General features: G+C 50.7%; 1 protein-coding gene across 8 annotated transcripts in view; it reads left to right on the forward strand.

Moving 5' to 3' along the window:
- Positions 1 to 26,185, forward strand: part of SCMH1 (Scm polycomb group protein homolog 1) — a 148,695-nt gene that overhangs the window by 98,983 nt on the left and 23,527 nt on the right. For all 8 annotated transcript variants that reach the window (XR_012642415.1, XM_074976228.1, XM_074976226.1 and 5 more), the window contains 3 exons: positions 16,098 to 16,330; positions 19,833 to 19,959; positions 21,122 to 21,322. Coding sequence is in view for 7 of the 8 variants with exons in the window: in XM_074976228.1 (XP_074832329.1) it covers positions 16,098 to 16,330; positions 19,833 to 19,959; positions 21,122 to 21,322 (561 nt within the window). In the remaining variant the exon portion in view is untranslated. The remainder of the gene's footprint in view (positions 1 to 16,097; positions 16,331 to 19,832; positions 19,960 to 21,121; positions 21,323 to 26,185) is intronic.

Genomic DNA, 26,185 nt, shown 5'->3' on the forward strand with positions numbered 1-26,185 from the left:
ATGAATTACAAAGTGGACAGGGCCTGCTGTGTAGAATAGCTGTTCTCTTGGCTCTTAGCTTCAGCACATACCCAGTTCCACAGTTCAGCTTTTCTCATGTGTATGGCAGGAGCATGGCACTATTGTGGTCTAGCGGTTGGAATGGGGGAAATGGAAGTTAGGACCTTGGGATTTGTTCCCAGCTTTATCACTAGCCACTTAGGGCAAGTCACTATGGCTCTGAGGCCCAGATCCACTAAAGGTATGTCTATGGTGCAGTCAGACACCTGCAGCTGGCCTGTGCCAGCTGACTTCCGCTCATGGGGATCAGCTAAGGGGCTGTCCATTTGTGATATAGTCACTTGGGCTTCAGCCTGAGCACTCTGGGACACTTCTACCTTTCAGGGACCCTAGAGCCCGTCCTCCATTCAAAGTCTGAACAGCTGCACCTTGATTAAACAACCCTGGAATCTGCTGGCATGGGCCACTCACAAGTGTCTAAGTGCTGTGTACACATACCCAGAGGGACTTAGGCTTTGCAATGCCTAACTTTGGGACCAAAGGGATCCCAACACTGGGACCCTCAAAGCCAAGTTAGTCACCTCGGTTCAGCATATGGTGAATGGAGAGGGAGACGTGCCTTAGAAGGTGATTCACAAAAGCCAGTAAAGAAGAAGGGAGCTGTCTAAGTTAGTCAATGGAATATCCTGACAAGACAGGAGTGTCCTAAACCCTGCTGCTCACAGACGAGCAGCAAAGTCCTGGCTGCAGAAAAGCTCCAGTTTCAGTTTGTGACCCACGGCTGGGAACCTGCTGTCTGTAGGCAGGCAGCTTTGGGGTGTATGGTGTGGGGGAGCGTTAGAGGGAGGATGAGGGTGGAAGTGGTTTTTATATGGTCACTGGTCCAGAGAAAGAAAAGAGGACTCTATAGTCCAGTGGGTGTATCACCCTCCTTGGGGTGGGAGAGCCAGGGGCCAGCTCCCTGCTCCCATCTCTATTGAAGTGTTCTCAATAGAGCAGCTTCAAAGGGAGAGAGTGAGGGCACCCCGCAGCAGAACATCCCAGAGCTTGGTGGGTGGAGCATTTGCCTAAGAGGGGAGACTGATACAAATCCTGCCTCCCCACCCAAGGGTAGAATTGAACTGGTCTCCTGCATTTGATGCTGTAACTCCTGGGGGACAAGTTACAAGGCAGACACTCTCCCTTTTGACTCTGAATAGGATCTGATCTAGGCTCGCCAGTTCTTGTTGGGTGACTTCATCATACGACAGAATCTTTTAACTAGAGATTAATTCCTGGAGACTCCAGACCAATCCTGGCAGGTTGGTGATCCTACACTGAGCTGCTAGACATGTTCTTAGCACACCTACAGCATGAGCCCTGCAGGCGCTTGAGCCCTAGGTGCTTCTCTGCCTGGTTCAAGGGTCACTGTTTTGAGATCTGTTGCCTGGAGGGAGAGAGCTGTGCACATGAGCATAGGCAGAAATAAGGTGCTGAGGGAACTTCTATCTTGAAAAGCTTTGCACCATGTGAGGGAGCCTAAGGGCTGATCTGCACTACCAGGAGAGATAGATTTAACTTACACAACTTCACCTGAAATCAATGTGCTTAGATTTACTTACTGTGGTGTTTTCACTGAGCGTGTCAACAGGAGACACCATCCCATCAAATCCTATTGCATGTCTTGCTTTGGAGGAGTACAAGAATCAGAGCCCCAGCAGGCAGTTTATCACATTTACACTGGACTTGATAAATAAACCCCTGCTGGATTGATTGCTGCATCTCAATCCAGCTGGTGATGTAGACGCACTCTAGAACTGGGACGGTCACAGTGCACATCACCTCCCCAGATGTGACACGAGGGACAATGAAAGCCTGTGAAGCCTGAAAGGCCCTGGGAGAGTGATGTGTAAGTCTTAGTGTCTGTTCGGGCACTTGAGTATTGCCGTTAATGGTGTGAATGCGAAAGCCATCTGCAGAGCAAAGCTGAGAATCTGTGGTAATGTTGGACCTCCCTCAAGGCTGGCTTTTGTTTAACTGTTTTATTTTCATAAATAGAAAAACATAAAAGTTGCCAACTGAGGAGCCACAACGTAAACTATCAGCCCTGTCAGTAACATCCAAGGCATGTGGAACTCACCCAAACATTGATTAAAATAAGGAAGCAATTATTCCTATCTTGTAAAATTTTAAGTTTTTAGAAAATGGGACACTCTTGAGCTAAATATTCCTAATCCCTGTGTAGCTGAGTAGAACATTTTGTACATGTGGTGAGTCTGGCACAGTTAAGCACACACTTTGAGTTTCTAGCCACACTTTATACCTTAGGCGCTCAGGCCTGGTTTGAACAGGGCTGTGTTAGATTTCATCTGCCCAAAGCAGGGGCAGAGTTACATAGATGTGGCGGGTAGACAGCAGCAAGCAGAAGGGGTGGGGGGGTACAGGGGACCCTGACTTGTTTCAATGACTGTGCTGCTGCTCAGCTGAAAGTTAGTGAGCTCAAAGAGGGGCATGTGCAGCAAACCACCTCATGATTTCTAGCAAATAGAAGCATATCCAGTTCCATACTGAATACTCCTTAGCGCAACTGGAAATTGAGCTCAAGGCAGGAATTGCTAGGTGGAGTTCTTACCGTGTTGCTTATGTTCGTTCCATGCTAGGCATGTGTACACCATGCCCACAGTTGCCGGAGATTTTTCCCGGGTAGTGTCCATGGGCCTGCTCTAGTATTCTCTAGAAACGTAGGGTTATTTGCTGGTATAAGGGCATAGGTGGCCACGTACCTTCTTAATTCCTTCTTGTTGCCTGTGATGGTTGCTGAAACCATCCTGCTCCAGCAGAGCTGCTTCCTAGTGGCTTTTGGACTCTCCCTTGGTTCTTAGTTATGCTTCGGTGTATAGAGTTAGTGTAAATAGATATTTGCAGTCACTGAGGGATTCCTTCACCCCAGGGTCTGGGCATCAAGCCTTGTGCCTCCTGTGGGACTCCTATGCCAATGAGTGACCCATACTCTAGCTGCTTGAAGAGCCTGGGGAGGACTCGCATGAAGGATCTGAGCTGGACCATGCAACAGAGACAAACATTAGGCTGAAAACTATCCTCACAGAAGCACAGACCAACCTAAGAACCAGGCCACTCTGATTCAGAACCAAGCACTTTGGCAGCAGTGAAAAGCACTCCCCCAGCATCAACCTTTTCCCTTCACTGTTCACTGGCTGCCAATCCATTACTCTTCCTTTTGGCCTCTGGCAACCCTCTGGGGTTCTCATGAAGTGTATGGCAGTACAGGTTGAACTTCGCTAATCTGGATCTCTCTTGTCCAGCAACATCTGTAATCCTGCATGATTTTAGTTAGCTGGACGACCACTTATAATAGGTGTGGCCAAGTTTCCCATAGTTCCATAAAAACAAAAAGCAGTCAAGTTGCACTTTAAAGACTAGCAAAATAGTTTATTAGGTGAGCTTTCATGGGACAGACCCACTTCTTCAGACCATAGCCAGACCAGAACAGACTCAATATTTAAGGCACAGAGAACCAAAAACAGTGAGCAAAGAGGACAAATCAGAAAAAGATAACCAAGGTGAGCAAATCAGAGAGTGGAGGGGTTGGGGGGAAGGTCAAGAATTAGATTGAGCCAAGTATGCAGATGAGCCCCTACAGTGACTCAGAAAGTTCCCATCACGATTTAAACCATGTGTTAATGTGCCGAATTTGAATATAAAAGCCAGCTCAGCTGTTTCCCTTTCCAGAACGGTGCGATAATTCTTCTTCAGTAACACACATACCTTTAGGTCGTTGACAGAATGCCCCATTCCATTAAAATGTTGAGTAACTGGTTTGTGGATCTGGAGTGTTTTGATGTCTGTTTTGTGCCCATTGGCCCTTTGTCTAAGGGAGTTAGAAGTCTGTCCAATATACAAAGCATCTGGGCATTGTTGGCCCATGATGGCATATATGGTGTTAGTAGAGGAGCACGAGAAAGTGCCCGTGATTCTGTGAGTAATCTGGTTAGGTCCAGTGATGGTATTTCCAGAGAAGATATGTGGACAAAGCTGGCAGCGGGCTTTGTTGCAGTGTGAGGTTCCAGGACTGGTATTCCTGGGGTATAGACTGTGGCTGTTAGTGAGGATCCTCATGAGGTTGGGAGGTTGTCTGTAGGAGAGAACAGGCCTGTCACCTGGGGCCTTCTGGAGTGTGGCATCCTGATTAAGGATAGGTTGTAGGTCTTTAATAATTCGTTGCAGTGGTCTGAGTTGGGGGCGGTAGGTGATGACCAGTGGTGTTCTGTTCTTGGCTTTTTTGGGCCGATCTTGGAGTAGCTGGTCTCTGGGTATTCGTCTGGCCCTGTCGATTTGTTGTTTTACTTCTCCTGGTGGGTAATCAGGTTTATGAATATTTGGTAAAGTTCTTGTAGCTTTTGGTCTCTGTCAGTTGGATCAGAGCAAATGCGATTGTACCTAAGAGCTCTAGTCACGTGTGCAGGATGGAAACTAGAAGCGTGTAGATAAGTTACAGCGATCAGTAGGTTTCTGGTACAGTGTGGTACTGATCAGGCCATCCTTGGTTAGTACTGTAGTGTCCAGGAAGTGTCTCTCTTGCATGTTGTAATCGAGGCATAAGTTGATGGTGGGGTGTAGATTGTTAAAGTCTCTGTGGAATTCTTCTAGAGCCTCTGTACCATGGGTCCAAATCATAAAGATGTCATCAATGTATCTCAAGTAGAGGAGTGGTAATAGGGGACGAGAGCTGAGGAATCGTTGTTCCAGGTCAGCCATAAATATATTAGCATATTGTGGGGCCATGCGGGTGCCCATAGCAGTTCCACTAATCTGGAGGTATAAATTGTCCCCAAAACGGAAATGATTGTGTGTGAGAACAAAGTTACAGAGGTCAGACACCAGATTGGCTCTGGTGGCATCAGGGATGGTATTCCTGATTGCTTGTAATCCGTCTTTATGTGCAATATTAGTGTCCAGAGCCTCTACATGCTGATAACACCATCCTTGCCACAATGGATGTAGAGGCTCTGGACACTAATATTGCACATAAAGACGGATTACAAGCAATCAGGAATACCATCCCTGATGCCACCAGAGCCAATCTGGTGTCTGACCTCTGTAACTTTGTTCTCACACACAATCATTTCCGTTTTGGGGACAATTTATACCTCCAGATTAGTGGAACTGCTATGGGCACCCGCATGGCCCCACAATATGCTAATATATTTATGGCTGACCTGGAACAACGATTCCTCAGCTCTCGTCCCCTATTACCACTCCTCTACTTGAGATACATTGATGACATCTTTATGATTTGGACCCATGGTACAGAGGCTCTAGAAGAATTCCACAGAGACTTTAACAATCTACACCCCACCATCAACTTATGCCTCGATTACAACATGCAAGAGAGACACTTCCTGGACACTACAGTACTAACCAAGGATGGCCTGATCAGTACCACACTGTACCAGAAACCTACTGATCGCTGTAACTTATCTACACGCTTCTAGTTTCCATCCTGCACACGTGACTAGAGCTCTTAGGTACAATCGCATTTGCTCTGATCCAACTGACAGAGACCAAAAGCTACAAGAACTTTACCAAATATTCATAAACCTGATTACCCACCAGGAGAAGTAAAACAACAAATCGACAGGGCCAGACGAATACCCAGAGACCAGCTACTCCAAGATCGGCCCAAAAAAGCCAAGAACAGAACACCACTGGTCATCACCTACCGCCCCCAACTCAGACCACTGCAACGACTTATTAAAGACCTACAACCTATCCTTAATCAGGATGCCACACTCCAGAAGGCCCCAGGTGACAGGCCTGTTCTCTCCTACAGACAACCTCCCAACCTCATGAGGATCCTCACTAACAGCCACAGTCTATACCCCAGGAATACCAGTCCTGGAACCTCACACTGCAACAAAGCCCGCTGCCAGCTTTGTCCACATATCTTCTCTGGAAATACCATCACTGGACCTAACCAGATTACTCACAGAATCACGGGCACTTTCTCGTGCTCCTCTACTAACACCATATATGCCATCATGTGCCAACAATGCCCAGATGCTTTGTATATTGGACAGACTTCTAACTCCCTTAGACAAAGGGTCAATGGCACAATACAGACATCAAAACACTCCAGATCCACAAACCACTTAGTCAACATTTTAATGGAATGGGACATTCTGTCAATGACCTAAAGGTATGTGTGTTGCTGAAAAGGAATTTTCGCACCGTTCTGGAAAGAGAAACAGCCAAGCTGGCTTTTATATTCAAATTCGGCACATTAACACATGGTTTAAATCGTGATGGGAACTTTCTGAGTCACTATAGGGGCTCGTCTGCATACTTGGCTCAGTCTAATTCTTGACCTTCCCCCCCACCTCTCCACTCTTTGATTTGCTCACCTTGGTTATCTTTTTCTGATTTGTCCTCTTTGCTCACTGTTTTTGGTTCTCTGTGCCTTAAATATTGAGTCTGTTCTGGTCTGGCTATGGTCTGAAGAAGTGGGTTTGTCCCATGAAAGCTCACCTAATAAACTATTTTGCTAGTCTTTAAAGTGCTACTTGACTGCTTTTTGTTTTGATAGTGTATAGACTAGCACGGCTTCCTCTCTGTTACAGTTCCATAAAGTTTGTTTCCAGCCCCCAGTCCTGGTTCCCAATGTTCTGTGCTGTTATTTAGCTGTCATTTAACCCTAAACATCTTCTAAGAACCCAGTAAGCCGTGGATGTGTTGGTAATGTGCTAGACAATATTGACTTTCCATGCTCCGGCAAATTCTCTCATCTGGCACTGCTCAGGTCCCATGGGTGCCAGATGAGAGAAGTTCAACCTGTAGTAGAAACTCTTGTCCCAGCTTAGAGAATAGAATTTATTTGACTCAACCTGAGCCAGGGCCATCCTGCTGGAGGCCCGATTCCAGACCATGTTGGACCTGACATCCAATGTCAAGGGCTACCCACTCATGACAAGTCATATTTGCCTCAAGCTGCTGGGTCATATATAGCAAACAAAACTGAGGGCAATTTCTGTTCTTCCCAGTAGCAAAGAGGGCCACTTGGGGAGGTCCCCATCTTTGAAGATGGGCCTGTGTCCTCTGAATGAAAGGACCACTTGTGGCAAGAGGAAGAGGATTACTGAGCAGAACAGAAAGTGCCATTATTCTTCTTCAAGTGAGTGCTCATGTCCATTCGATGTACGTGCATGTGCTCATGTGTTTTCCCTTAGCAGTGTCCATAGGGGAGCTGGCTCAGGTGCCCCCTCGAGTGGCACGCACATGCTGCACTATATAGGCCACCTCTGGACCTCTCCACCCTTCTTGCCACTAGTGACATTGCTTGGAATCTCGTCATCTCTGCATTAGTGTGATGGGGTTCAGGGGTTCCCCTGCACTGCGCCCCGTCCGCTGGCAGGAGTGACTCTCACTCAGCAGGTACAACAGAAGGTTTATTAGACAACAAAAGCCCAGTTCCTCACAGAAGCGACAGCACAGCAGCCAGAGACAGTCCTTCCAACCTGTTCTGGGGGGAAGACCCCGAGGGGTGCCCCTCTGGGGTGTAGCTTTCCCCCTCCTCAGGCTGGCTGCCTTCCAGCTCTCCCTTTTCCTAGGCTCTAACTGCCGACCCCGATTCGAAACCCAGCTCAGCTCCTCCCTGCTCTTTGTTCAGGCAGAGGTGTTACCTGCCAGTTGTAGCCCCAGGGTCATCCTTAGCCCCTGGGAGCTGCTCTGCTTGCCTCGGACATCCAGCCTGACTCACACATGCACTCCCCCCACTCCATTACAATTAGCCATTGCACATTTGTCAGGGTGGACTTTGTTTTCCCTGTAAATAGTTTCTGTTGTGAGTTTGCTAGTCTAAGTAGTTAGTGTAGGTCCCATGGGGCATAGAGTTGGGTTGGGGCATTCCCTGGGCTTCAAGCAATTTTGCAGTACAACCTGTCCATGCCAGTTAGCAATCCCCCTGTGACTGTGTAACTTGTAAGAAGCATTCATCAATGGTAAGTGCCCCATTTGAAAGTCTTTCAAGCCTTGTACCAAAGAAGTGAGGCACCTTTGTCTCAGGGCTCTCTGAGTGGGATCTGTGAATACTTGGACATGGCATCAGGACCCAGCCCATGAGCATGACCTCCCAGCAGTGTTCCCGGTCTCCCTGCAGGCCTAGCCAAGACGGATAGTTGTAGGACGTTGAAGTGGGTGGACTCTCCTGCTGCAGTACAACAGGCATCTTGGGCCCCTTTGGAATGCTGCTCCCCCTCTTTCTCCCTGGTTTCTTCTCAGAGGAGCATCAAACAGCTCTGAGTGTGGTCGATGCCGGAGGTCTTGCAGATGCCCCCCGGATAGAATGTTGATGCCAGCGTCGCCCACCCTGATAGTCACGGGCTTGTGCCGTAAAGGAAGGCTGGCTATGACGCTGCCCTGGCCGCCAGAAAGGCACTGTTCCATCTCAGATGGACTGTCTAAAACATCACATAGCCTTCAGCCCTGCCCAGTCCCTGGCGGGGCCTAAGGCTGTAGGGAGCATCAGGCGTGGCTCCCTGGGACTTCAGTGCAGATCTCCTGAGGAATGTATCTCCTGGTATGTTCAGGACTGGTACTCCCTGCAGTCCGAGTGTCGTTTGATGGACAGGTCCCTGGCACATCACTGTTCACTACACCAGTACTGTTCCCCAACTTGGGACTCTTCACAGCATATCCATGAACAGCCCAGGGGCTGGCAGTCCAACACTGCTTCACAGCCTCACTCTTCAGCCAATCGGCATCAGTCCTACAGCCACTCACAAGTCTGCTGTGAGCTGGCTGGCCACCGACATCTGCTCCGCAGGTCTCCTAGCAGCGGGCATTCTCCTGAGGATTGGTCTTCATATGTCTGCACATCTCGGGCATTGGTGTCAGCAGTGCACATCCCATGCAACTAACATGAGCAACACGCCTTGAAAAACAACAGATGCAGAAGGTCAGTAACCATTTTTTCTCTGCCCTGTGTTAGGTGGAATAGGAAATTCGATAATTATAATGGTTCCATTCTGCTTAAAATTCCTAGCAGTCTGAGAATTCCATTCAACACCTTTTCTCCTTAATAGACACACCAACTCACTGATGTCAGGCATACGTTGTACATTAATCCTCCAGCAATTCCACGCGTCAGCCTTTGCAAGCAAATTCCTAACAGGATTTTCTGTGTAAAAGATTTGTCTTTAAGTGTGTGGTAAACTTACTTATCTCCACTGAATATCTCTCTCATTACACTTCCAGGCTGGGTCCATCCCCTACCATACCAGTGGATGTGGCACAGGTCAGCCAGTCATGTTCCTCCTTGCTCCAAGAGCCTCCCTACTCACATTCTCCCTCCAAGAAGAGTCATTCTTCTTAGAGTACTTACTCATATCATAGAATCCTAGGGCTGGAAAGGACCTCAGGAGGTCATCTAATCCAGCCCCCTGCCTAAAGCAAGGTCAGCCCTAACTAAGTCATCCCAGCCAGGACTTAGTCAAGTCAGAATTTAAAAACCTTTAGGGACAAAGATTCCACCACCTCTGTAGGCAACGCATTCCAGTGCTTCACCACTCTCCTGGTGAATGGTCTTTCCTAATATCCAGCCTACACCTACCCCTCTATAACTCCTTGTTCTGCCACCAGTCACTACTAAAAACAGTCTCTCTCCATCCTCTTTAGAGACTCCCTTCAGGAAGCTGAAGGCTACTATTAAATTGCCTCTCACTCTTCTCTTCTGCAGACTAAATAAGCGCAGATCCCTCAGCCTCTCCTCATAGGTTATGTGCTCCAGCCCCCTAATCATTTTTCTTGCCCTTTGCTGGACCTGCTCCAATGCATCCACATCCTCTCTGTACTGGGGAGCCCAAAACTGGACACAACACATCAGATGTGGCCTCCCCAGTGCCAAAGAGTTAGGGAATAGTAACTTCTCTAGATCTGCTGGAAATGCTCCTCATAATGCACCCCAATATGCTATTGGCCTTCTTGGCTAGAAGGGCACACTGATTTATGTCCAGCCTCTCATCGTCTATAATCCCCAGGTCCTTTTCTGCTGTACTCCTACTAAACGAGTTGGTCCTCAGCCTATAACAATGCTTGGGATTCTTCCATCCCAAGTGCAGGACTCTGTACTTGTTGTTGTTGAACTTGATCAAATTACTTTTGGCCCAATCCTCCAATTTATCTAGGTCACTGTGGAACCTATTGCTACCCTCCAGTGTATCTACCTGTCCCCTTAGCTTAGTGTCATCTGCAAATTTGATGAGGGTGCCATCCATCCCCTCATCCAAGTCCTTAATAAAGATATTGAACAATAGAGGCCCAAAGCCAGTCCCTGGGGCACCCCACTTGAAACCAACCAGATATTGAGCTATCCTTTGGGCCAAACCATCTAGCCAGCTTTCTATCCACCTTACAGTCCATTTGTCCAATCCAGACTTCCTTAATTTATGGCCTAGAATATGGTGGGAAAGTGTATCAAAAGCTTTGCTAAAGTCAAGGTATATCGCATCCATTGACTTCCCCATGTCCACAGAGCTAGTTACCTCATCATAGAAGCTAATCAGATTGGCCAGGCATGACTTGCCTTGGTGAATTCATTCTGATCCCTTTCCCCTCTTCCAAGTGCTTCAAAATGGATTCTTTGAGGATCCCCTCCATGATTTTTCTGGGGACTGAAGTAAGGCTGACTGGTCTTCAATTCCCTAGATAATCCTCCTTTCCTTTTATAAAGATGGGCACCTACATGTGCCTTTTTCCAATCACCTGGAATCTCTCCTGATTTCCACGAGTTTTCAAAGGTAATGGCCAAAGGCTGTGCAATAACATCTGCCAATTTACTCAGTACACTTGGATGCGTTAAATGGATTTTTGTACCACTAGCTTTTATAAGTAGCTCTTAATCTGTTCTTTCCCCACCAAGGGCTGCCAACTTCCTTGCCATGCTGCATTGCCTAGTGCTATAGGTTAAGAACTGATCTTGTCTGTGAAGACCGAGGCAGAAAAAGCATTGAGTACTTCAGCTTTTGCTGCATCATCTGTCGCTTGGTTACCTCCCTCATCCCGTAACGATTCCACACCCTCTCTGACCACCCTCCTATTGTTAACATGCCTACCATGTTTGCTTTTCTTACTGAGCGTCGGGATGGTTTGTTCCTGTGCCTTCAATAACACTTCTTTAAAATACTGCCAGTTCTGCTGAACTCCTTTCCCCTTCATATCTGTTTCCCAGGGGATCCTGCCCATCCGTTCTCTCAGGGAGCCAAATTCTGCTCTTCTGAAATAGGAGTCTATATTTACTGCCCACATTACTTCCTTTTATCAGGATCCAAAAATCTGCATTCTCATGGTAGCTGCAGCCCAAGTTGCTACCCACTTCTGTTTCTCCTACTAGTTATTCCCTGCTTATGAGCAGCAGGTCAGGTTGTGCATGGACCCTGGTCGGTTCCTTCAGCCCTTGCACCAACAAGTTATCCCCAACATTCTCCAAAAACTTCCTGGGTTGTCTGTGTGCTGCTGTATTGGTCTCCCAACAAATGTCAGAGTGATTGAAGTCTCCCATGAGAACCAGAGCCTGTGATCTGGAAGCTTCTCTTAGTTGTCTGAAGAAATGTTCGTCTACCTCATCTCCCTGATCTGGTGGCCTATAGCAGGCACCAACCACAACATCACCTCTGCTGCTTCCACTTCGAAGCTTAACCCAAAGACTCTCAACTGGCTTTTTTACCTCCAGCTGCTGGAGCTCTGAGCAATCATACTGGTCCCTCACATAGAGCGCAGCTCCTCCTCCTTTTTTCCCATCTGCCCTTCCTAAAGAGTTTATAACCTTCCATGACCTTGCTCCAGTTATGCGAATCGTCCCACCAAGTCCCCGTTATTCTAATCCCCTCATACTTCTTCCACTGTGCCAGGGCCTCTGATTCTTCCTGTTTGTTTCCCAGGCTTCTTGTATGTGTGCACGAACACCTTAGATAATTAGTTGATTGGCCCACCTTCTCCTTTTCAATCAGGAGGCCTCCTTTTTTGTTCCTTCCCTACTTACCTCAGGGCTTGTGTCACCGCCCCCCCAATGAACCTAGTTTAAAGCCTGCTCACTAGGTTTGCAAGCCTGCCCACGAAGATGCTCTTTTCTCTCTGTTAGGTGGATCCCATCTCTTCCTAGCAATCCTTGTTCCACAAATAGAATCCCACAGTTGAAGAAACCAAAGCCCTCTCTCCGACACCACATATTCAACCATGCATTTACTTCTGCAATTCAACGAGCTCTACCTGGACCGTTTCCTTCAACAGGGAGGATGGACGAGAACACAACTTGCATTCCATATTCCTTGATCTTTCTTCACAGAGTTAAACAATCTGCAGTGATCTGCTCAAGGTTCATCTTGGCTGCGTCATTGGTTCCTACATGAAGAATTAGGAAGGGGTAATAATCCACAAGTTTGATGATTTTTAGAAATCTCTCTGTCACACCCTGTTATCACACCTCAGTTGGTGTCTGCTATGTTAGGTAGCCAGCTCCTGGTAAGCAGAAAACTCCTCTGGATTCCAGTTGTGGACAGCAGATGGATGACTCCATCCCTCTTAGGAGGGAGTCCCCAACCATCACCACCTGTCGTCTTCTCTTAAAGTTGTTTAGTGACAGGGACAGGCGGGGCAAACTGTGGCTACACCCAAAAATAAAGACTCAAGTAGAGGGGATTTATTTGGGAAAAAAAATTACTCATCTTCCAGCCTTCAGCCGAGTGAGCAATCACACAGTGCTCTTTGGCCACGAGAATTGTATGTGTGTCAGACCATGGCTGTGTTTGAGGCTTTGCTTCGTGAAGGGTCCTGGAAGGAATTCCAGACTGTCCTCAAGGAAAGCACAGCTGTGGCTAGAGCAGTCCTCCAGGCTGCATCGGATGTAATAGACTGCAGCTCGCACCATGGCCTCAGCCGTGTCCATGTCAGACATCCTGCCTGCTCCTCTCTGGCCTGTTGACTGAGGCTCAGCAGTCAATGCAGGACCTTCCTGTTTGCAATGTAGACAAGCAGCTTCATGAGCTAAAGGGCTCCCACGTTACCCTGAGGACTCTAGGGCTGTCTGTCCCCAGTCCAGCCTATAAGCACTTCAAACCGCAAGAGTCACAGGGCCAAGGGAGCCAGCCTTAGCAGGAGCCATCCCACAAGAAAAGCCAGGTTACAAGCACTGTCAGAGCCACCCACTTCCACCATCTGCCCAATCAGGCTCAGCTCACAATAAGCAGGGGGCCAGCTGCGCATTTGAGGGTGTGCCCGGGGCAGTCTGCTGGGCTCGACCCAGGATCTGCCCTGGTTTTCCCCCACCTTTTTACTTTTGTCTTTCCTGCATGGACCATTATAACTTCGGACTGCTGGGTCTTCAGTACAGTGGCATAGGGTTATATGTTTCTGCCTCCCCTCCTGACCCCTTCCTTGTTCATCTTCAAGGACCTCTCTCACAAGAGCCCCCTTGCACAGAGCATAAAAGGCTGCTGCAGCTGGGTGAGGTGGAAAAGGTTCCATACCAGGACATGAACAAGGGCTTTTATTCCCTGTACTTTTAATTCCCAAAGGCCAAGCGTGGTCTACAACCCATCTTGGACCTGCGTGACTTCAACGAATACTTTAAGAAATTGAAGTTCCACCTGATCTCTCTGGACTCCCTCATTCACTCCCTGAATCCAGGAGACTGGTATGCCACCCTGGACTTGAAGGATGTATATTTTCACATAGTGATATTTCAAGGTCACAAATGCTTAATACAATTTATGGTGGGATTTGACCACTATCTGTTTGAGGTCCTCCCTTCAGCCTGTCAACAGTACCCGGGTGTTACTGAGTGAAAGTGGTAGCCACTTACAGCACCTGGTATCCAGCTCTACCTGTACCTTGATGATGGGCTTGTCAAAGGCTGCTTTGGCTCCCAAGTCCAAAAGGATGTCATGGTACTGCGGTTGATATGCCAATACCTGGGGCTACCAGTAAACGACAAAAAGTCAACATTAATCCTGGTACAGGAGATAGAGTTCATAGGACTTGCATGCAATTCATAGATTCATAGGCGTGGAAGAGACCTCAGAACGTCATTAAGTCCAAACCCTGCTCAAAGTAGGACCAGTTCCACTTGCTCACGGTTGTTTCTGCTGCAGGATTGGTTCCAAACCTTAGTGAAACTCATTATGCGAATCACTGTGTTCCCCCTGAACACAGCCAGTATGTACACGTCATCCACCTTGTCTGCTTTTGGATGCGGCCTTTACAGCAGCGGCTGGCGGTGATCTATTAACAGTCCAGAGATCACCTGGAAAAGGTCATGACCATCCTGCTGCTGATACTCACCTTGTTGCAATGGTGGACTGGCCCCAGGGAGGTCCTAGAAGGATTTCCTTTTAACAGCCCCATCACTCGATCGATATCAGATACCTCAGACCGTGGCTGCGTGGCACATCTCACTGATCTCCAGACTAAGGGTGCGTGGTTCCTGTAGCAAATGACTTTGCACATTAATGTCAGAAAACTCCAAGCAGTCCATTTAGTCATTGTAGTCTTCTGAACCTGTCAGACAAAGTGTCGATGGTGTTGGTTTCAGTGTTCTACACCACCAGGCAAGAGGGGTGCACACTCAGAGGCTCTCTGTAAAGATGCCTTCGGATTGTGGGATATCGGCATCAAGCGCACAATGCACCTGGAAGTCTATCACCTTCTCAGCATCAGGCATATCTTGGAATTATGAAATTAAATTATTAATGCAATCAGTGCTATAACTATAGTAGTAGGTTGATACTAAATTTGATTTGGGCCTATGTTCTCTGTTTTCAGTGTACCACAGATATGTATTCTGGCAATAAGACTGCATTGTAGAAGTTGTCTAAAGGGAAGCTGGAGTCTTTGACAGTTGGGCAGAGGATGGTTTGAGCTTTTTGCATTGGGAAGACATGGAGTAGCGGTTTATGGCTGTGGGATACACATGCTTGTTGGCTGTTCCAACTAAAATATTCAGCTATGCAACAGTTAATGCTGGCATTTAAATGGTCACCATTCAATTTTTGAAGTTAATACTCCTTTAAAGTAAGCAGGACAGTTACTGCCTTCCAGAACTGTTGCAAGCTGTATGCAGAACATTGCTGCGACTTCTCATCTCAGGAAGTGGGTTTTGCCCACGAAAGCTCATGAACTAATACATTTGTTAGTTCCTAAGATGCCCCAGGACTGTTAATTTGTATTAATGCATTTCTCTCTCTTAGGGATTGAAACATTTTTTTAAAATATTGATTCTGTGGTAAGTTTCACAGCTGCAGAAAAGAAGGAGACCTGGCTTAACATAAAGATGGCAGTCGGTTCTTAATGTTGAGATCAGACTCTGGGAATTCTATATCGTTTGAATAGAGAGGGAGTGGTTAGTTATCTTGAAGGATTCCTTAGGTGTGAAGAAAACTGATAGGGTTAGAGTTTCAACTGGTGGAACTTAATATGTGAATCTAAATAACATAGTAAAACAGCAGAAATGTAGCACTTTAAAGACTAACAAAATGATTTATTGGGTGATGAGCTTTCGTGGGACAGGCCCACTTCATCAGATCAATGTAATTTCCAATACAGACTGATATTTATAAGAACAGAGGATCAAAAAAAAATTGCACTAAAAACTGACAAATCAAGTACATAGGACTGAAGGAGGAGCTGTGAGAGGAGGTGGGGGGGGTGTTAAAAGTTTTGCCTGAGATCATTACAAGCATCAAAGGGAGGGAAGCAGTCCTTGTAATGCGTGAAGTAACTGGTGTTTCTGCTCATACCACGTTAGTGTCAAATTTGAATGTGAATTTTAAGTCACGAATTTCCTGCTGTAATCTGTTTTTAAAGTCTCTTTGTTCTAGGACGCCAATTCTCAGGTCTTTAACAGAATGGCCCACTCCATTGAAGTGTTCACAGACCAGCTTATGTGTATTGAGATTCCTGATGTGAAAGCTGGAGAACTCAAAGCTGCTGCTGTATTGGGATGGTGGTGTTTAGAGTTAGAAACCTCTTGTACTCTGATCCACATCTGTGTATACAAACACTTACGCCATTGTAGCATGTGTAGATGATCGCCATCTTTCTTTTGACTGCAGTTGTGATTCCAAAGAGCCCATTTCCTGTCTCAGAAGGAAGTGCCGAGAAGCCCAGTATGCACAGCGGCATAAAGACTGCTTTGGTGCCCCAGCCTGGGCAGAAGCGTCGCAAATCAGGCAAGAAGCGTGGCCGAACGCCCAAAACCTTGATCCATCACCCCCTCCCCATACCCTCCAAGTCTTTGGAGCCTCTGAAATTCCCCAAAAAGCGGGGACCAAAGCCTGGCAGTAAGGTAGGTGGCAGGGTACATGCCTGTGATCATGTGTGAGGGGGGTGTGCCTCTCAGCAGGAGGGCAGAGGGCTGGTACAGTTTGTGCTGAGGAGTGCTGTGAGCCCTTGAACCAAACTGTAAAGCTTATATATGACGGGAGTTACTTCAAGTGTCAGTCCCCAGGGACCCCTAGTTCCTGTACCTCTGCTTTTGTGTGGGGGCGATGGCAGAGTCCAGGCCTATAGCCAAGAGGGGACAGGAGCACATCCATGGAGTGTAGGGGTTTGAGCATGTCCTAACTCCAGCAGGGGCTGGTGGCACATGCCCAGGGCAGGAGAGTGCAGTGGAATGGAGGGGTGTAGTGAGACACCAGCCTCCCACCCACAGGGATGGTCGTGTTTCAAGGTATCAGGAGGTGTGGCCAAACTTTCAGAGGTTCCAAGAAGCTCTGTCTGCGGGGATGAACTGACCCCAAGATCACTGGCTAGGGGGTTGGATGGTCTCCAGGAGGGCAGTGCAGGGGGCAGGCAGAACCATACATGGGACGGATAGGTGGGTGGCACCACTCCTCCTGTGAGATCTACCCAGGCCTGTCTGGTGGACCAGACAGGGTGCCCGGGGTGCTCCGCCGTCATTCTCAAGTGCCAAAGGGCACAGGCTGTGATTACGTGAAATGTTCTGTTGTCTAATTTCTGTTGTCGCCACGTAAAGTTTTTCAAAACTGGAATTTTGAGTTTGGCCTCTCTTGATACATCCTTGTCCGTTGGCTGTGGCAGTAGAAGGCCTGGGGGTAGTGGGTGAGAAGGGCAGAGGGTGAGGCCTGAGGGTGGTTGGCAGGGCAGAGAGTGGAGGAAGGTGAGTGAGCCGCGCAGAGGGTGTGGGCAGGCAGTGGGCAGAGGAAGGTGAGTGAGCAGGGCAGAGGCTGTGAGCGGGCAGTGGGCAGGGCAGAGGGTGGAGGAGGTGAGTGAGCAGGGCAGAGGGTGTGGGTGGGGAGTGGGCAGGGCAGAGGGTGGAGAAGGTGAGTGAGCAGCGCAGAGGGTGTGGGTGGGGAGTGGGCAGGACAGAGGGTGGAGGAGGTGAGTGAGCAGGGCAGAGGGTATGGGTGGGCGGTGCCCAGGGCAGAGGGTGGAGGAGGTGAGTGAGCAGCGCAGAGGGTGTGGGTGGGGAGTGGGCAGGGCAGAGGGTGGAGGAGGTGAATGAGCCGCGCAGAGGGTGTGGGTGGGGAGTGGGCAGGGCAGAGGGTGGAGAAGGTGAGTGAGCAGCGTAGAGGGTGTGGGTGGGGAGTGGGCAGGGCAGAGGGTGGAGGAGGTGAGTGAGCAGCGCAGAGGGTGTGGGTGGGCGGTGGGCAGGGCAGAGGGTGGAGGAGGTGAGTGAGCAGCGTAGAGGGTGTGGGTGGGGAGTGGGCAGGGCAGAGGGTGGAGGAGGTGAGTGAGCAGCGCAGAGGGTGTGGGTGGGCGGTGGGCAGGGCAGAGGGTGGAGGAGGTGAGTGAGCAGCGCAGAGGGTGTGGGTGGGGAGTGGGCAGGGCAGAGGGTGGAGAAGGTGAGTGAGCCGCGCAGAGGGTGTGGGTGGGCGGTGGGCAGGGCAGAGGGTGGAGAAGGTGAGTGAGCAGCGCAGAGGGTGTGGGTGGGCGGTGGGCAGGGCAGAGGGTGGAGGAGGTGAGTGAGCAGCGCAGAGGGTGTGGGTGGGGAGTGGGCAGGGCAGAGGGTGGAGAAGGTGAGTGAGCCGCGCAGAGGGTGTGGGTGGGCGGTGGGCAGGGCAGAGGGTGGAGAAGGTGAGTGAGCAGCGCAGAGGGTGTGGGTGGGGAGTGGGCAGGGCAGAGGGTGGAGGAGGTGAGTGAGCAGCGCAGAGGGTGTGGGTGGGGAGTGGGCAGGGCAGAGGGTGGAGGAGGTGAGTGAGCAGCGCAGAGGGTGTGGGTGGGCAGTGGGCAGGGCAGAGGGTGGAGAAGGTGAGTGAGCCGCGCAGAGGGTGTGGGTGGGGAGTGGGCAGGGCAGAGGGTGGAGGAGGTGAGTGAGCAGGGCAGAGGGTGTGGGTGGGGAGTGGGCAGGGCAGAGGGTGGAGAAGGTGAGTGAGCAGGGCAGAGGGTGTGGGTGGGAAGTGGGCAGGGCAGAGGGTGGAGGAGGTGAGTGAGCAGGGCAGAGGGTGTGGGTGGGAAGTGGGCAGGGCAGAGGGTGGAGGAGGTGAGTGAGCAGGGCAGAGGGTGTGGGTGGGGAGTGGGCAGGGCAGAGGGTGGAGAAGGTGAGTGAGCAGCGCAGAGGGTGTGGGTGGGGAGTGGGCAGGGCAGAGGGTGGAGAAGGTGAGTGAGCAGGGCAGAGGGTGTGGGTGGGAAGTGGGCAGGGCAGAGGGTGGAGGAGGTGAGTGAGCAGGGCAGAGGGTGTGGGTGGGGAGTGGGCAGGGCAGAGGGTGGAGAAGGTGAGTGAGCAGGGCAGAGGGTGTGGGTGGGGAGTGGGCAGGGCAGAGGGTGGAGAAGGTGAGTGAGCAGCGCAGAGGGTGTGGGTGGGGAGTGGGCAGGGCAGAGGGTGGAGGAGGTGAGTGAGCAGGGCAGAGGGTGTGGGTGGGAAGTGGGCAGGGCAGAGGGTGGAGGAGGTGAGTGAGCAGGGCAGAGGGTGTGGGTGGGGAGTGGGCAGGGCAGAGGGTGGAGAAGGTGAGTGAGCAGCGCAGAGGGTGTGGGTGGGGAGTGGGCAGGGCAGAGGGTGGAGAAGGTAAGTGAGCAGGGCAGAGGGTGTGGGTGGGAAGTGGGCAGGGCAGAGGGTGGAGGAGGTGAGTGAGCAGGGCAGAGGGTGTGGGTGGGGAGTGGGCAGGGCAGAGGGTGGAGGAGGTGAGTGAGCCGCGCAGAGGGTGTGGGTGGGCGGTGGGCAGGGCAGAGGGTGGAGAAGGTGAGTGAGCAGGGCAGAGGGTGTGGGTGGGAAGTGGGCAGGGCAGAGGGTGGAGGAGGTGAGTGAGCAGGGCAGAGGGTGTGGGTGGGGAGTGGGCAGGGCAGAGGGTGGAGAAGGTGAGTGAGCAGCGCAGAGGGTGTGGGTGGGGAGTGGGCAGGGCAGAGGGTGGAGAAGGTGAGTGAGCAGCGCAGAGGGTGTGGGTGGGGAGTGGGCAGGGCAGAGGGTGGAGAAGGTGAGTGAGCAGCGCAGAGGGTGTGGGTGGGAAGTGGGCAGGGCAGAGGGTGGAGGAGGTGAGTGAGCCGCGCAGAGGGTGTGGGTGGGCGGTGGGCAGGGCAGAGGGTGGAGAAGGTGAGTGAGCAGGGCAGAGGGTGTGGGTGGGCGGTGGGCAGGGCAGAGGGTGGAGAAGGTGAGTGAGCTGCGCAGAGGGTGTGGGTGGGGAGTGGGCAGGGCAGAGGGTGGAGGAGGTGAGTGAGCAGCGCAGAGGGTGTGGGTGGGGAGTGGGCAGGGCAGAGGGTGGAGGAGGTGAGTGAGCTGGGCAAAGGGTGCGAGTGGGCAGGGTCTGAGGACAGTGAGCAGGGTGATAGAGCAGGAGAGTCATGGGAGGTTTGGCATGTGTACAAGGAGAACTCTTCCCAATCCCTGTCTGCAGAGGAAACCTCGGAGTTTGCTGAATCCAGCCCCCACCTCTCCAACAACTAGCACCCCAGAGCCGGACACGAGCACTGTGCCCCAGGATGCTGCAACTATCCCCAGCTCAGCCATGCAGGCCCCCACAGGTAAGCTGGGTCATCCCCAGTTCCAGGTCTGGGGGCACCCAGAAAATGCCAAGTGAAGACACCAGGAGTTCCAGGTGTGGCGCACGTCTAGCCAGCGCAGATGCCCAGAGATTCCCCTTGTCCTTCCCTCGGCTCCACTTCTCAGGGTGGTGGCTAACGCAGGTGATTACTCTGCTTTTCCTCCCTGAAGTTACTGGTTAGCATGGCCAAGAGGCATCCCTGGGGCTGCCTTTCCAAGGGGTATGTGCAGAGACTCTGGAGGTCTGTCACTCTGGGCTGAGGCTCACCTTGCAGCAAGGGATGGATGGGATCTCTTGGAGCCTTACCCTTGGGGGTCACATTAGCAACTCAACGCTCCAGGAAGGGCATTTCTCAGAGCCCTGCTGCTGTGAGGCTGAGGAACAGGCTCTGCTGTCAAATCACCCCAGAAACCCTGCAGTAAAATTCAGGGGGTCTGCTGCTGAGTTGTGCTGGCTGGTGGATCCATTGAGCTCCTAGGAGGCGCAGAGGCAGTTTGGGTCCTCTGGGGGAAAAGGGAGTAAGGGACAAGAGCCTGGAAAGACCAAGCAGAGGTCTCTCTGAGGTTCCAGGTGTGAGTCAGGACTAAAGTGAACCCCTGGAAAAGGGAGTCTGCTGCTAACTCTGCTCAGCGCAGGACTTGGGCACAGGGCTCCCTCTCCCCACCCCCCAGCACTGCTGGGTGATAACCAGGAAAGGCTAGGACGTCTGGGCTGGACATTCAGTGGGAGCTGAATGTCACTAGGCTCCTTTTAGAGGCTCAGCCACTATGCTGTTGCTCAGCATGCCCCTGTGCAGACCTGCCCCGAGCCTGATATGCTTGCAGCACTAGGACAGAGGCTGGGAAGGAGATGCCAGCATGGCTTAGAGGATGAACCCAAGGGAAGGGAGGAACCAGCATTGTAGGCTTGTACCTCCTCAGAAAGTGCCCTGTGCTAGTAGGCAGCAGGCTAGTAGTGATGCTGAACTGGCTTGGTTCACCCTGTGCAGGTGCTATGCTGCCAAGAGGCCTGGTCTGCAGGTGGGTGAACATATGACTGTGCAGCTCCGTGCTGGCGAGTGGACGGGGATTTAGCAAAGTGGGCATAGGTAGCTGGGTAAACAGCTCTTGCAGAGTAACCTTGAGCCTTCTCTCTCTCCACAGTCTGCATTTACTTGAACAAGACCAGCAGCACTGGTCCTCACCTGGACAAGAAGAAAGTTCAGCAGCTGCCTGACCATTTCGGACCAGCCCGGGCCTCAGTGGTGCTGCAGCAAGCAGTACAGGCCTGTATTGACTGTGCTTACCATCAGAAAACCGTCTTTTCCTTCCTGAAACAAGGCCATGGGGGAGAGGTCATTTCAGGTGAGAACTGAGCTTTCTCCCCCAGGCCCTGTTTTCTGAGAGGTCTTTGATGGGACCCTCTCCCTGTAGCATGGCACCCATCTGTCTGCTGGGGACATCCCAGCTGGTGATGCCTCCATGGGAGGCTGGAGACTCTAAGCTCTGTCCAGCGTGCTCTGTGAAGCCCAAACAAGCGAGGATCACTTTTCAAACCATGGGTGTGGTTTATAACACTCTTGTATGTGTAGGAACAAAACTCCCGTGTGCCTTTCAGCAAAGGGTCGGGGCCATTCTCAGCCACTGCTCAGCACCCTGGGAGCTAGGCAGGTTCACTTTCCTTCCCCATTTTACAGATGAGAAAACAGAGGCACAGACACGTGGCATGACCTGTCCAAGGCCACACAGCTTTGAGAGCAGAATTCAGCCTGTGTATTAGACAAAGCCCGTCGTCCCTGTTTCATCAGCCGCCTTTGTGCTGTGTTACATGTGTTTCTGTTCAATGTCACCAGCTGCTCCCTCAGCCCATAAGGGGAACATTCAGCAACCGCAAGCTGATCTATGGTGGATTGTGTTAGCTGTGCCCTGCATCATGGAGCTGTCTGTGTGTGGTGCCTGAAAATGTCCCCTGCAAGTATAATTATCTGGGTCTTCCTGGAGTTGCCAAAGACACTCCCATGGGTCTGGTATGAGGGGTTGGAAGTGTGAACCCTTCTCTCCTGGACTTTGCCTACCCCTGCCTACTGCTGCTAGACTCATCTGTGTGGTTAATCATTCTGACCAAGGGCTTGGTGACTGGGGCTGTATTGTAGATTGATGGCTGTTTTTTCTAAATACTGTGGGCTGTGTCCATACAACCCAGTGCTCTCAAATCAGCTGGCCAGTTTGTGCCGATTGGCTGAGCTGCTCAGAATGGGTTAGCTCCCTTTCAGAGTGAGTTAGTGTGGAGAAATGCTCGTACGCACACGTGTATTTTAGATCATCGTTTCAGGCCTCCCGTTGATAGCATGCACTTCATTGCTTCAGACCAGGACTGACTTGTCTGTGTCTGTGTCCGCTGCACGGGGCCACAGGATGTCACCAGGTTTAAAGGGCAGCATGCAGCGAAGCAGCACCCCTTTTGTGGTTCCACACTGCGGGAGTGTTACAGCACACACCTGGAGCTGTGCCGCATGGGGGTGTGCTTGCAGTCTGGGCAGAGCAGCCCAAGCAGTCATGCCTAAACAGCAGGAGAAGATGTGTGTATACAGCTAAGCAAATGGCCCAGAGGGCCCATCCTGGGACATGGTTCAGTCCTGCAACCCAGGGAAGGAGCGTTGCCCACAGAACGATAAGAACGGCCAAAGACAGACCTTGCCTGACAGTGCTCCAATTACCTGCCCCTACTTTAAGGAGTTGGATTGGATTTTGTGTGGTACATAGAGGAGAGTACCAAAGGCGCTGAGGAAAACCCCAGTTCCAGGAGGAGGAGGAGGCGGCGGCGGCGGCATCCCTGCAATGCCAGGATTTCTTCTCCAGGCTAGAGTCTGACCAGACCTTGAGAAACTGATGTCCCCCAGGACCCAGGAGGACACAGCCTGATAGTCCTGGGCAGGGGGCCTTGGCCAGTAAGTATGATGTGCTGTATTACAATTCAAATGTGTTGATGGGAACTGTTGTTCTGGGAGCTCATTAGATGCCACCATTTTGGTTGGATGTGAGTTCTCTTCTGTCCCCCTCCTCTCGTGCTCGAAATGGTGTCCATGCCACAGAATTAGAGCTTCACAGGGTTCATTTCCCTGATCTTTTTACTTCCCATCTGTCACACCAGGCCCCATTTCCCAGCCCTAATTCCATCTTCCTCGTGGGCCACTTTCCCAGTTGACCCCTGCCAGCTGCCTCTAGACCTCCTGCCTCAGTCGAGCTAATGATGCCATGGTGGTTGTGTACATGTTTTCTGAAATGTCCCGTTTCGTGAGGCCTTTTGCCAGCATTAAAGGTAGAGTATTAAACTCCCACCACCTTGTGAACAAGTCCCTTCTCTGTGCTTGGTGATGGGTAGTTCAGTTACAACCTCTGAGGTTACACCTGCCTGCAGCGGTGCGCACACAGTTACTAACCTGGCTTCTGCAGTGCCCCAGACCAGGCAAACCTCCAAATCCTTCCACCCGTGAACCAAGCGGGCCTATGTCCCACTACCTGTTGCAGCTCCCCACCACACCAGCTTCCTGGGATTAGAACAGAAGTTGAGTGCAAAGCGGGAGGTGAAACTCCTCTGTCCCCGGCATTCTGAAACGGAGGGAAAAGCAGCATTTTATCATGATGACCTCTGGTCGCTATGGCAATTATAACTTCTGCTTCTGTTTCTTGCTTCCCAGATTCTGCACCTGATACCTGGCAGCCCCCATGAGCAGGACTGTTAGCAACGTCCCAATGCCCGACTAATCTCAGGGGCAGGAAAAGGAAAGCCAAAGACAATCTTGGAGACCTCTGGACAGTCTTGCCACAGAGGGATAGGAAGAAGTTCTCCCTGCACAGCGATAGGACAGAGCACATGGAGAGGCAGAAGCAACTGTTGAAATTCATGCAGGAGCAGACTGTCTTGGTGGGGAACATGAGGGTGCAATGTACTGCCTGAGCCCTGCACCATGTGTGTGCTGGGAGCAGCAGTTCCTTTCCCAACTCTTGCCACAGGCCTTTCCCAGACTGAAAATAGCAAGTACTGGGAACTGTCCTTTGCCCCTGTAGTGACAAACACTGTTTTCAGCCTGTGTCACTGCACACACCAAGGCAGAGAGTCTAGGGAGAAATCCGGCCCTCACATAGGCCTGAAACTTGTATAACAATAACACGGTCTCAGTGCTGTTGTCAGCTGCTACACGTCTGCACTGTCCCCTTATGTAGCGCTTGCACTGGTCTGCACAGTGGGTACTGGGTTATGTTTTGGTTCCTGTAGGAATGGATACATAGTTTGACCAATAAAAGTTGTTTGTGCTATTTGATGTTCAGTAATGATTTTTGACTAACATTCAGTAAACTTTCCTAACATACCACCTCTCCCAGACACATAATAAAATGCCTTTTTCCAGTGCCTTTTGTGTTAAAAAACAGGTGCCAGTTGTCAGCCAGCTCCCTGCCTCCCTCCCTCAACCAATCCCAAAGCTGGGCTGCAGAGGTGCTGGTACTCAGTACTGGCAGGTACCGACACAAAAAAAGCATTGCCTTTTCCCAAAACCATAGCCCAAAGCATGCAAAAAGCAAAACAAACTTTTGTCACTAGTCCATACAGAGCAATGAAACCCTGCCACAATACATGGTCAAATTACGTTACATTTCAGCTCCTAGCCTCAAAGCAGGAGCACCAGGCATCCCCTGACCTTGTGGCCTTGACAGTTTGCTGCAATTTGCAGTGACCATTCATAACATTCTGACAGTTTCTGTAACATTTGCAGAAAATGCAAACATTATTTCGGGATGTATGAACATGACTGTTGTAAGCAAGACACAAGAAACAATTCTTCTGCTCTACTCTGTGCTAACTAGGCCTCAGTTAGAGTCTGATGTCCTGTTCTGGGTGCCACATTCAGAAGAGACATGGACAAATTGGAAAAAGCCCAGAGAAGAATAGCAGAAATGACTAATGGCCTAGAAAACATGACCTGTCAGGGAAGATTGAAAGAATTTGGATTGTTTAGTTTGGAAAAGAGAAGACAGAGAGGACATAACAGCTTTCAAGTTCCTAAAAGGGTGTTTCAAGGAGAGAGAAAAATTATTTTCCTTAACCTCTGATGATAGGACAAGAAGCAGTGAGCTTCAATGGCAGCAAGGGAGACTTAGGCTGGACATTAGAACAAACTTGCTGTCAGGGTGGTTAAACACTGGAATAAATTGCTTAGGGAGGTTGTGGAATCTTCATCTGTGGGATTTTTAAGAGCAGGTTAGACAAACGTCTGTCAAGGATGGTCTAGATGGTACTTGGTCTTGCCAGGAGTGCAGGGGACATGACTTGATGACCTCTGCAAAGGTTCTTCCAGTTCTATGATTTTGCTTTTCCCTCCCGCTTCTTGGCAAGGCTCTCTCCCTGCTCTCTCGCACTTTATGAAACAGCCCAGTCTCCCTTTCAGCCTTCCACATGCATACTCCAGTATCGTTCTGCAGCTACTCAGGTTAGAACCAGAGCACTCCCTTTTCCTGTCCAGTTCTCCAGGAAAAGGCTTCCTAAGCCAGGGAAACTGAGGGTGAGCTGCATCTCCCATACTGCCAGGGACTTGCAGAGCCACTGATGTCCATAACCAGCCTTGAAGCAAAATTTGTACTCTTCATTAAAGGTTGTGTGTGTCCTTGACCAGCCCCTTGGTACTGGCAAAGCTGCTGTGGAGGTCAGCCAGGCCTAGGAGCATTCTTTGATTTCGATGAGCTCCAAGGCTGGGAGAGTGCAAAGGATAAGCCTCTGGCTGTGGCCAGATTCAAGGGGCCTGCTCACCCCAGCTAGGCAAATCCATCAGCAGCCACCCGTGCATTGCCAAGCTGTGACCCCAGGCACAGCACAGGCCTCCCTGACACTACCAGTGCTCAGTTGCAGAGGAGGGTGATGAGCTGCCAAACCATGAGGGTAGTTCTTGTGTTAGTACGATGCCCCTGCAGCTGCCTCAGGAAGGCCCGTTCTCACCCTCATGTTCTGCCGCCACTGCTAATCACCCCAGGCTCAGCTTGTCTCCCCTCCCACTCCCGCAGAGCTGGTGTTGCCAACCCAGTCACCTCAGCTGGCAGAGGTGAGCTGCTCCAGAAAAACGTTTGCCACAGTTAGCTGCCGAGTTTCATCCTTCTCTTGCTGTACCAAGAGTGACTCAGCAGCATAGCAGCTGCCCAGAGGTGTGACGGCAAATGCGACTGGCAGCCTGGAGCACA

Source organism: Carettochelys insculpta, chromosome 24 (assembly GCF_033958435.1).
Source record: "Carettochelys insculpta isolate YL-2023 chromosome 24, ASM3395843v1, whole genome shotgun sequence".
Taxonomy (NCBI): Eukaryota; Metazoa; Chordata; order Testudines; family Carettochelyidae; genus Carettochelys; species Carettochelys insculpta.